Raw genomic sequence first — 12,482 nt, forward strand, 5'->3', positions numbered from 1 at the left:
ACTACAGAAGATTTCCTAACAATTCTTAGATGCACAGACCACCGTTCCACTGTAAAACATACCTTCCCTGCCCATAAGGAAAGAGTAAAAGCAAAGGTGATTAATGCTGAGATACACCCAGCCCTGACGGGGAACCTTCCCCTTCCAGTAACTGCAGGAGTAGTAGTTCACTAATTTCTCTTCCTCTGGCATTCCAAATAGCTTATGAAATTTCACTATAGCTTCCTTAAATTTTTCTGTATCGTCATCCTCCTTGATGCCATTGATTTTGTTGTACTCGGCGATGATACCCTAGCAGGGAGTGAAAGAAATACACAGCATGTTAGTTGCTATGGGGTAGCAGATATCCCTATGCTGGCAGGGCCAAAGGCCACAACAGTTACTGCAATGTCAAGAAAGTCTTTTGCTTATCCCTTAATTCTTCTACTCATTCTTTTGCTTATATAGTTATTTACTTTATTCAAGGCTGTCTTTCTGATGGCCTTGCTCCCTTCCATGCCTATGTCAAAAGCGACCAAACACCAACCACTTGCCAGTACCCTGTTTTAAATAAACCAGCCTTTCTCAAATACTCCTAACAACTCTCTAAAGCACTTAAGATTTATAATATTTTCCCCTTCTGTGTAAATATGCTCCCCGAGGAGACAGGGATAGGAAGATTTTCTTCCAAAAGGAATGAAAAATGTCAAAGGAAAAAAGGATCTGTTATTCATTAGGTAAAATACCAAACTACTTTTATGACCCTTCTTGGAGGGCCTTGAGCAAAAGAGAAGAGCAAAAGGAAAAATAGAAATATCTTCTACTAGATTAACGGCAGAATGGAAAAATGATTCACACTTTCAGATGCAGACGACCTTCATCAAACTTGAAGTGGCAGCACTCTGGTGAAAAGATGCTTTTTGATACCTCCAAGACTACGGTTCCTTCTGTTCTATACTGAAGTTACAGTCAATTTACTTATTTTCCCAATTTCCTTTTTAAGTCTTCTCTATTGCCTTCTATATTGAAGTTATAAACAAGAAAGTGACTTCTTGCCTTCAAATTGCTCCATATTTACATGGAACGCGGAGTATAAGACAGCAAACCATCATTCATATTTAACATTTGTCCAAGTCTAAAAAGTAACCATTTCCTTAAAGGGTTATACTTCACAAGACATCTGTCTTCTTGCATAAGGTGTTTCCATGATCATCTATAGCCCTTATACCTGATTCACTAGTAAAACACAAACAACTAGGGGATTCCTAAGACAGCACTACATGAAATGTTAAAAAAGGAACGAGAGAAAGCCAACGCTTAGAATACATGAATACATACCAAGTATGTACAGTAATTTTGCTTACAATCAATTTTTTACCAAAATATTTATTTTTAGATAATACTTAGTGTGGATAAAGTAGTTTTTACTAGTATAGCTACTATCTCTCCTATAAGGAGAAAAAGAAATTCTGGAAAAACAAAACAAACCAACCAACCAAAAAAAAAAAAAAAAAAAATCAATCAACCAGCAACCCCTAACACCTATATGAAGTGTAAATGCAAACACTACAGGATTTAACTACACAGAAGAGGGTAAGGAGACATTATACAATGAGTGCATGAAACAAAATCAAAGCTTTTCACTAGAAAAGTAGTTACATAGAAAATTGTCAAAGTTTAAGACAGAAGCAAGAGTGCAATTAATTTTAAAACATATAATGTTAGAAGCTCTGCCTATATGTATAATATATATTTAAAAATGTATATTTAATCACACTGCTGTAATTCTATGCACTGATCCCAGTTTACCTAATTTTTACACACATGTTGCTACTTAGAATCTGGTTTTCCTCCAAAAAGGTGGAGCAGCCTGGGGACTACCAGGTCAAATTTGTTTAGAATTCACATCAGTTTTCATTCCACAGTCACATTTATCATTAACAACATTTATAATAATATACTTAACTACCTGTATTTTTCCTCTGACAAATGTATTTATGTCATTCTCATTTTCAAAGATTGAAAGAGTTTGCAACAAATTCTGTTCAAGCCATTCCCAGTGTTCAGTGATTTCCTTCCTTGAGCAACCTGTATATAAAAAAAAAAAACACCCCACAACTCAAAAGTCACAAAATAAATAATTCACCAATGTCAATGTCCTCTAAATCATAAACAAAAGACTAATAAAATTTGCTGGTAACTGGAGATGCAATATTGCACGAGATGCTGTGTCCCTGGAAATTCCAAAATTTTCTCCCATAGTCTTTAATTTCATAATAAATAGGTAGCAGTCTTCAGGATTATTCTTTGAGAAGCACAAGCTACTTACATCAGTATCCTGAACAAAAACCCTCTACATTTAGAATTCTAACCACAATAACAACAGCTGCCCAACATCACATTTAAGAGTTACCAAAGGTATCGCCTGCATCTGATAGGAACTGACAAAAAACCCCAACAGTTGTACATTCTACCACTGGTTCCCAATTCTTCACCATTATATGCAACTACAAATCATGAATGATAATGATAAAATTTCAAGAGTAAAAGCTGAAAAGGATAATTTTCCTGGCAAGTCTATTACAATGCCTTTTTCTCAAAAGAACAGTGCGGAAAGACCTCTAAGAAAGCTGTATCTTTTTAGGGGAAGAGGGTTGTCAGAGGTGGTTTACTGAAATGATGAAAGAATAAACTAAACGTCGATGACTCTAGTTTGCTTAGGAGACCAAAATGGGTCGGGTAAAGTATCTTTGATGCTGAGGAATCAGCATACATGTAGTCTGTAAAGTAGTACAGAACAGAGATGAAAAAGTTTCTTGTATGAACTAGAGTTTATGTATGCAAATTTCTACTTCTATTTTATTTGAGATGGATTGTAATAAATAACACTTCCATTTTGACCTTCTGTTCTCAACATCTTGCAGAATAAATTTGTTGGTGATCTTCAGGATCTCTCTGTCCCCACCCTAAAGGAAGAATAAATTCAAGCACTCACAAAAAAATGTTCCCCCAAAAAAGGATGCTGGGGCAATTATGTCAAAACCAGGACTTCTAAGTAAGTATTTTCTGAAAAAAAAAAAACATTACATGTTCATATAGGAACATCAGTACCTGAAGCTTGATTAAAAGTATCTCAATCCAGGTAGGAAATAGCATCAATACTACATCATCTTTTTGTTCAAAATCACAAACTTGGCCCATTTTACTCAGAACTAGCAAGTAAATGTACCTGCCTGCTAACTAACGCCTACAGAACCCAACAAAGTGAAGGGGCTCATGTGAAGCAACGATTGGAAAGAGGTTAAATTACAACAAGCTGTCTGCGTGCAAGTGTTTCCATGGTTTGTAGAAGAACTCAATGCAACCATCTTGAATACATACCAAACAATCATTTTTCTTGTTGTTCAGCAACAAATGATGGGGAAAAATATTCTTTCTGCAGTATACAATCAGAGCTTTACACAACTCCAATGAAAGCAACAGAACGCAACATTCTGTGCAACTTCCAGGGGAATTTCACAATGCTAGTTGTAGCATGGGTACGTAAATCAAGTTGCAGGATAGCCTGCATATGGAACCAATATTTCAGAGCCACAAGTGATCGCCACTGCTGATTCTCTTTAGAACTACTGGATGCAACCAAACCTTTCTTGAACTCAGGAGGTGGTCTGGAAACTAGTTTATTTCTTTTTGGCTTTTACACTGCTGTAAAAACCAATGATGAAATATGTGAGCTATGTATATAAAGCCTGACTGTCATCAGAAAAATCACTCATCTCTTGAAGAGCAGTGCCGAGCAATGCAAACACACTATCATGACAAATTCTTTCTTAAAGTCATCTATTTCTTGCTTGTGGTTCATTAATTAATTTTCATCACTTCTTATGAAACAGCTTTGGTTGATCATTCTCAGCCTGTAATAATCCATCTCATTGTCTCCATTGCTTTTTGTCTCCACTATCTTATTGTTTACTCCCCCAGTCTCACCTACAGCAGATCATGCAATCAGGCCAAAACCCACACCCCAGTTCTCATTAATTTAATCGTCACAGCTTAGATCTTTCTCTTTGCTTGGTTGAATCAGAATTAAAAAACACTTTCGCTGCGATATTTTACACTACAGATCTATTTTAACTCTGCTACTGGCAAGTCTTTGCCTATCTTAGTGTATTAGAAGCACTCACCATTTTGCCATCACTGACCTTTTAGGTAAATTAAGCAATATCTTTAACTTTCCAGGAAGGAGAAAAAAAAAGGCATTTAACTGTTAAACCACCGCACTTTGGAATACATAGCCCCCAAGACTGGCAGGAAATTAAAGGGAAAATAGCTACGATGTATAGAGTAGGCTACTAATCACTCCTTCCCCTCCTCTAAATGGTGTGCTCAGCTTATGGTGTGCTCCATGGCTGAAATGATGTAATGCTGGCCAGCATCCTCAGTAGATTGAGCTATTTTCCTCAGTCTTCAGGGAGGAAACTGGTAAGCATGTTAAACAGAAGTTGGAGGGCTAAAGGAGGTCTAGACCAGAAGAGCCGGATGGAAGAAGGATGCACGGTGCTGGAGCAAGGATGAGAAGGGGCAATTGCCTGGAAGGTGCAGTGGAGTAACAACATGAGCAACACGGGAACATCTCTGGGTGTCAGGGTTAGTTTTCTAGCATCTGGGTTGGTTTGTCTAAGGTAAGAGGTCCAGAGAGAATGTGACCGAGTTCAGGACTGAGAAGAAAATTAACAAGTCATATAAACATGCTTTCAAACACACTTGGAAGTATAGTTTCAGTCAGTGACTGAGGAATAGGAACGGCTTAACCTGAGACAGGTGATGAGGCTCTCATGTCCAGTCTTCTCTCCCAAGCAGATACTTACCCGAGATACTTATTAGTCAGCCTGAACTGCTACCTTAACAGAATGCACTGCAAGAGAACCTGTAACACTTCAGGGAGCCTAAAACTGTTCTTGCAAGTAACAGCAGGTTCAGGAGCAGACTGGCAAAACCTCAGTTTGCACAGATAGGGAGGAAGAAATAGTAACGGCCGGTAAACACAACAGCACTCTAACTAAAACTTGTAGCTTTGTTAACCAAAGCACATGGGCTTTTCTGAAAACCTTTTCCAAGGCATAAAATAAAATTTCAAGATTGGCACTTTAAAATAATCCATAAGTCATTTTTTTCACATGTGAAATACAGATTTAGAAACTTCTGTGGAAATGCATCTAAATACTGTTACCATAAAAAAAACCCCTACAGCAATGATTGGTTCTATACTGGAAAAACACACAAAGCCATAGTAAGAATGACTGATTTTATAGGTGGAGATCTATAAGAAATTGTTCATTTCCAAACAGAGATGACATATACCACCCCCTAAATTAAGCACTAGCAGACTGGGGTGGGGCGACACACTGACATGGGACACAGAAGGGCTATTAAAATATGGAAAACCGATAATGTACAACATTTTGGACTTCTAGACCATTATGACATTAATATGCTTAAAACTGTTCTTGAAAAGTTACATCTTTCCAGTATAGCACAATAGACAGATCTCTAATGCGTGACATGTTCAACACAACACTGCACTGGAGAGAGTGCTGGTAACAGGCCTCCTTTACAGAGGTATAAAGCCTCAAATCTAATCAGGCAGCATTCTCATACAGCCTAGATCAGTTGAGTTAATACCCCCAAAAATCTACATCCAAAATTAATTATAAAAAAATCTGGGGTCCAAACATAACTTAAAATAGTCATTTTAGAGCAAACAAAACCCCTTGGATTATTTTTTACCCCTCAGAATAGTCTTGTACAGAACAAGACCAAATGTCATGCAGCATGAATGAACCAGGAAACAATCACATTTGTTCCAGTCACTCTGTATAGCTACTTGCTGAAAAATGGAGAACATTGCTTTATAGAAGTCAGAGGAGAATATGACAAATTTCTATAAAAATAAGAGGTTACAAGTACCAAATAACCAGCAGTCTACCCCTAGGGAACAGGGAGTGTCAGCTATACAATGCAGGACAAATCAGAGTTGCACAGCTAAATGCAGCCAAATCCCTTAGTCACCTGTATAATGGTAACAAGCCTTGATCAGTTCAGAAGAAATTGCTTTAGTTGCAAGTTCATAAAATAACCACAGTGCAGAGCCTTAGGCAACACTGGGCTGCTCAGCTCCAAGGTTGCTCAGAGAAATAATTTGCTCTCTGTAAAATTTCACCTCCTTCTAAGAGCCACGCTACTCCCCTCAGGGGACAAGACTAAGCTAGTACAGTCTTATAATTTAATAAAAATAACTAAGCCAATCAACCAACTAGATATTAGGAGACTAAAAAGTCAAGAAACACTCCACAAAATGGAAACACAGATATATACATTAACTACTTTGTTAGCAATTTCAGTTAGGGTTAAGATTCATAACTGAAAGCTAGCTTAAATGTAAACAGAGTACTGTATTTCCACATAAAAACTGCAATATCTGTTACAGAAAAGAAACAAAACTGTCACAATTCAGCAGCAGCATAAATGTCTACATGTATATGTGCTTATTCTGGGGCCATAACTCATCTGCCTTCAATTTTGTGCCCCTGGTTATCTGAGGATACACATTGTAGATACAACATTATAGTAATTTTCTATAGGTCTCATGCGAAAACCCTGCAAATGCACTTAGAGAACAGCCACATAGCCTATTTCCAAAGTCTTAAAACATAATTTCTGAATATGTGCGCAGTACACGTGTCTTTGAGGAAACACTATTTTCTTGAGAGCTTTGTGATATGTTATTTTCTTTGGAAGGGAGTCTGCAAACGGCAAGAAAATTTGTGCTCTCAGTTGCTCTCCTTCAAGTTTATGGAACAGAAATGCTTACTAATTGCTGTGCACTAACATTTGGGTGAAGAAAAGAAGGGATTGTATGTGCACTTCCAACTACCTCTGCTTGTGCACAAATAGCGTAAATAAACATACTGGCAAGTACTTTACCCTTCTTTCTCATGACTGAAAACTATGGAAAGCTGACATGCAAGGTCCCATTACTTATGGTCACAGCAGAGTAGCTGACAGTCCAAAGCAAGCAGTTAAATGAAGATTTGGAAATGACCTTCATAATATTCAACAATTTCATTAATATCTGTTTTTACTATTAGCTGTCACTAAAGGCAAGTTATGTTACATGAATTTCAAAATATTCAGTGAGCTGGGAAAAATGGCTGTTTAAATCAATGCCTTCTTTCAGGTCTACCACCAAAAGTAGCAAGAAATACTTGTGCTGAGATGAGCTATTCAAAAATTTCCTACTGGATTCAGAACATGACACAGCTCCAGTATCACCTTTGTCAGATGCACAAGTCATATGCTCAGAAGAATAGAGCCTGCTTTGAACTGCTTAAATTACTAGATCTATGGCAAACCTTCACCCATTCCTCCTCTTCCCTTCCCAAGAGAGAGGATTTCTCTGGAGGAAAAGTCACCCAAATAATCTAAATGTCAAATTTTATTGGGAGAACGGGCACAGATGAGAGGGCACTGTAAGGCAAGAAGTCTACAGCTTCACTAACTAGTATTTTTGAATGTCAGGCAGCATTGGAGGTGCTGGAAGTTACCAGTCTGTTAAAGAGATGACAGGCATGTGTACACTTCTCATTGTCTTCTTTCTCAATTTTCTTTCAAATGAACAGAGTTCTGGGTGCTGCCTAAAACAGCATTGGAAACTTTAGAGCTAGAGGAGTTGCATTCAGAAGTTTCCATTTGCTAAGACTGAAAAGCAGTATTTTCAAACTGAGGATCTCACCTTACAAGCTTGGCCAAAGCTAAATAACCTCGACCTTCTGCATTCAGCTTCAGACACCATTTTCAGAGCTGACAAACAGAACAAGAGACTAACTACATATTGCTTTATGCTACTTGCAATAGATACCTGACCCTAGAAATAAGCATTTAGTATTTACAGGGTCTGGCGTATGCAAAAATCCTACTTAACGTACCGAAATATCAACTTCATTGCTTTCACCAACTACTATAATGACAGAAGAAACAGTCTTACAGTTAGATTTGACAAAGTTTGGGCCTTAAAGACCCAAACTCTTAAGAGTTGTTGCATCTATGTAAGAACATACACTTCTGTATTTAGCACTAACCTAGCTATCATCTTGCTGACTTTTTAAGTACGTGACATTTAGAAGGTGAACACACTGTCTGAAATAAACATCCAAGAGGTGGGCATCCCTGGGATCTAGATGGTATTTATGCTGGAGCTCACTATCCAGTACCAATGTTGTACCAATATTCAGTACTCAGGAGAGAGCTGGGGTTGAACTATCTTTCCAGTTTCCATTTCAAGGGAAGCCAGGTGCCCTGTCTGGGTAATTTGAGGGGGCTGTAACCCAGGTACTTCTCCTACCATACTCTTGAGAGATATCCCATCACCCAGGAATGCTGCACTTTAAAAATGCTGTAGGAGTGAGCCATGGGCACAGACAAGAACATGCAAGGAGGAGGGATGGATACTAGAGTGCTTGTCTGGGAACGTATTTGGGAGATGAAGGGCAGGAAAGAACAGAGGCTTCTGTCCCTGTTCCATGGCCATTTTTGGTTTTACTCTGTCGTTGTGCATAACACATACACACATGCTGGCATTCAAGGTCTGAATATTAGATGCTCCGCAGCTTCTTAATTTAACCTCTAGAGCAGGTTTTCATCCTGACCCATTTATTTGTCCCAAAATGACTGTGCTCAGCAGGCACGATGCTCTATTAGTTATGTGGCACAGTATCCAGGAAGAATAAAAACCCACATGTCAGTATGTTTGTCCTTACCACAGGCAATAGTCCAATAGACCAAGGAGTCTGGTGCTTGGTAGAGGATTCGATACGGTGCCACTCTGGCACTGGAGTCCAACACGACATCAAGAGTACCCACAAGGAGACCTATGGAACAGGAAATTCTTATGAATACACAGTGATGGATCACCCAAGATCCCACAGGAGGGGGGTCTGAAGCCCGCGCCCCCCCCCTCCATTTCACTCTCCACAGCAAAACGCAGACCTATGTATTCATCCCCACACTCATTGCCTCATGCTGTAAAGAGGGGAAGTGACTACTCAACAAGGAAAAATCTTCAGTTTCAACAAGACTTCCACTTTTAAACATACATCAATTCTAGCATAAAGGCAGACAAATTGAAGCAAAGCAGAAGGTAGCTGTTTTATAAAACCTTGTTTAATAGTTATTTAGTTCTTTCCTGTGTTTCATATACTCTTAGAGCCCTGGGGGGAAAAAAACCCCAAACACCAAACAACAAAACACCCCACCAGAACACCAACAAAATCCCCTAGACAATACACCCTAAAAGGGTTCTAAACTCAAATGCCAACTAGGAAAAACTAAGACTTCCAGCAAAAATAATTATGCTACCTAATGGTCTGATTCTTTAGGGTAGAAAGGATCAAAATGCCTAACAGTCAAGCTGTTTTTCAGCTGAAAGGATACTGAAGAAAGACAAAGCCATACTGTTTCCCCAAAGTAGCTTTGAAAAGTCTTTGCTACTGAGGGGGCCATCAACAGCTGCATACCAAATGCTACCAATAATTTCTAACTATATTTCCACAAATTCTAGATCATATTTTAATAAGATATTACACACAAAACTCTAACCCCTCAAACACTCTCCCATAAGATGCGCTATCTATTTTTTAAAAAATGTGTAAGTTTTTACCTTCACAAAGAATTATCATCTCCCCTGCAGAGATGTCAGATTTAAATTCTCTTGTTGAAGTTCTCAGGAAATTCACATATTGAAAATAGATGGATAAAGTTTCAAGGATTCCCCCCCCCAATATTTATTTGAGCAGTTATTAGCTGTCTTTTTAAACAGCTGAAAAACTGCATGCACAAAAAAATTTCTAAAACATTCCTGTTAAAATGCTCTTCTTGTTTCAAGTCGCTGTTTCCATCTTTTACTATCATAGTTTTATTAATTCCCCATTCTGCACTGCCATAACTGGCAAAGATGATTGCTTTCCTCGCTGTTCTTCTTTCAGATTTGCTTTATGTATCAGAAATACATAAAAGCACTATGCATTTTCCATCTTAGCAGACCTCTTAAATCTGAACTGAAACTGATATTTGGAAATACCCCACCTATCAGTGGTTTTGTATTCCCCATTCTACGCTTTTTATTTGTATTTTGTTTTATGCAGATCTTCACAGACCAGGTCAAATGTAAGCTTTTCCTGCCCGATGCATTAATATCCACCACTTTTTAATCCAAAAATTCTGAAATATACGAGAAACAAGTCTGGACACAGTATCAGGTCAGTCATTAGCAAGCCGCGTTAGAGAGCCGTCTGCGGATTATAGGATATGAACACAAAATATTAATGTAAAATATCCCACTGCTCATTAGTCTAACTAGCTTTAGTTGTTCCTGTCGCCATCTTAAATGCTCATCTCTCATGCATTTTGATTACTGGTGGTGTATGCTGACAACCCGTCTCTGATCAATCCTCCCACCAGCCCTCCTAGATACTTTCAAACTCAGCAGACTGAAGTAGGTTATAATGTTCTTTTTAAACATTTTTTCTGTTACATATGCTCCCCATTCTAGCTTCACGAAACCAGTATGGCCCTGGTCCAGAAAGCACATGTGTGCACATTTCACTTCAACCATGGGCAAAGGTCCTCAAACGCTTAAAGCTGCTAGTGAGCTCAGGAGTATTGCTCAACTGGAGTGCAGACCACGCCAAACACTCCACTGCATTAATCTTCTGGGTTTGCTGCAACCATGTAGCAGGGCTTAGGATAAAGATTCTTCATGCTTTGCATCTTCATATGCCTACTGAGAGTACTAAAAATGCAATGGGCATGATGTAATAGCTAAATGAAGCTGGATGCTGGCCAAATGTAGCCTTCTCTGAGGTACAGATACACTGTTTAAATTCCTGTAAACTTTAAAAATACACTTGTTTCTTTCCTCCTGCTGTACTTCCAAACCTGTTGGTGTGCGGGTGGTCCTACCAACCAATTCCGCCATTAGTTCTAGGGGAGCACTGCAGCCATAGAACAGCTGGGATACATGGCTAAGGTCAGAGTGCCGGAACAAACCCACTGACTCGTGGGGCAACATCAAGGTAAGAGGAGCTTCCCATCTTACCTCCTTCTCCCTGAGCTACTGGAGACAGGAGGAAGAGAGGAAAATCCCCCTGCCCCACCAAACAGAAATAATGTAAGAGAGCAGTGTATTCAAGAAATGTGGAGAGTACCAAAAAAACCCAACACTCCCCAAAAAAACAAACAAAAAAAAAAACCCTAGCCAGCACTGAAACAACAGATGGGAGGTAAGGAAAAGAAAAGAAAGAATACTTTCCACTGCTGCAGTATGTAGGCATTCCCTTGTGCCCTTTCAGTCATGGAAGCAGGTTGTAGAAATATCCATGCAGTGAGGTTAAAGGAAGAAAATTCACAGAACTCCAGAAGACCGCATGGAAATTCAAAGTCTAACGTACCAAGGTAATTGCAACAGGCAGCTTATCAGTAAAATTTTACTTATATCATGAAATAGCTGTTTTGATGGATGATACATGTGATATTTAAAAAGAAAATTATGTGTTCTTATATACAGTAAAGACAATTAATATTTACTCTTGCAATCATGCAGCTATCCCTGATTACTGTCCTTGAGGAGCTGTTCCATTTTGCATTGGTTTGGGGGGGTGGGTGTGGGGTGTCGTTTTTTACTGCAGACGTGATGCAACCAGAATGAAATCACAGCAGTTCAAACTGATAATCTTTCTGAGGAATTTCTACACGAAGTGATCATAATAAAATAAAAGAATAACAATTTACTTTAATACTGTTAATTAATTTTTCAAATAGCAAGTACCTTTTGCGACATGACTAAGAACTAAGTAACCAAAAGTTTCTATAGAAACAGAACAGGCAACACAGAATCGTATTCCTTAAATTAGACTGGTTCTTGGGCAAGAGCCAGTGAATTATCCAGACATCAAATCATGTGACTACACTGCAAATTTTTTTCCCATTATTTCATCAGGTTTCTGACTACATAGTAAAATAAGGGGAGGAATTCCCAATGTAAGAACATTAAATCTGCAAGCCCGTGTTCAAGCGAGCAGTTTTCATGAGCAAAGGGTTTAAAGCATGTGTTAAATTCTGTGGGATTAGCATCCGGCTGCCAACAGCCCTGATCCTGAAGGCACTCAAGCACAAGCAACAAGTTCCTTACACCAAGGAACGGTCCGGTCCCCTCAGACACACACGCCAAATGTCCAGCGCAATGATCCCTATATATGGGGGCAGGAGGGGAAAAGAGAAGGATAACGCCTTCATTTTGTTTGATACAGCTGTTTGAATAAAGTCAGCTGCTTCTTTCGCAAACTTGTATTCTAAAGCAAAGGTCCAGAAAATTGTTCAATATTCTTTCTTTTCTGTAAAATATAGGTATTAGCAGAGGAAAAGCAGCTGAATGTAATATCTGAAACCAG

General features: G+C 38.7%; 1 protein-coding gene across 1 annotated transcript in view; it reads right to left on the bottom strand.

The window, feature by feature from the left end:
• The window catches only part of LOC104623538 (TBC1 domain family member 9-like), a gene marked incomplete at its 3' end in the record, with an annotated part of 16,646 nt that extends 5,635 nt beyond the window's left edge, over positions 1-11,011 (bottom strand). The window contains exons 1-4 of the mRNA XM_010290664.1: positions 10,972-11,011; positions 8,796-8,906; positions 1,949-2,067; positions 63-291 (exon numbers count right to left, since the gene is read on the bottom strand). Coding sequence (XP_010288966.1) covers positions 63-291; positions 1,949-2,067; positions 8,796-8,906; positions 10,972-11,011 — 499 coding nt within the window. The remainder of the gene's footprint in view (positions 1-62; positions 292-1,948; positions 2,068-8,795; positions 8,907-10,971) is intronic.
• Positions 11,012-12,482: the final 1,471 nt, after the last annotated feature.

The sequence above is a fragment of the Phaethon lepturus genome, unplaced genomic scaffold (assembly GCF_000687285.1).
Source record: "Phaethon lepturus isolate BGI_N335 unplaced genomic scaffold, ASM68728v1 scaffold55530, whole genome shotgun sequence".
Taxonomy (NCBI): domain Eukaryota; kingdom Metazoa; phylum Chordata; class Aves; order Phaethontiformes; family Phaethontidae; genus Phaethon; species Phaethon lepturus.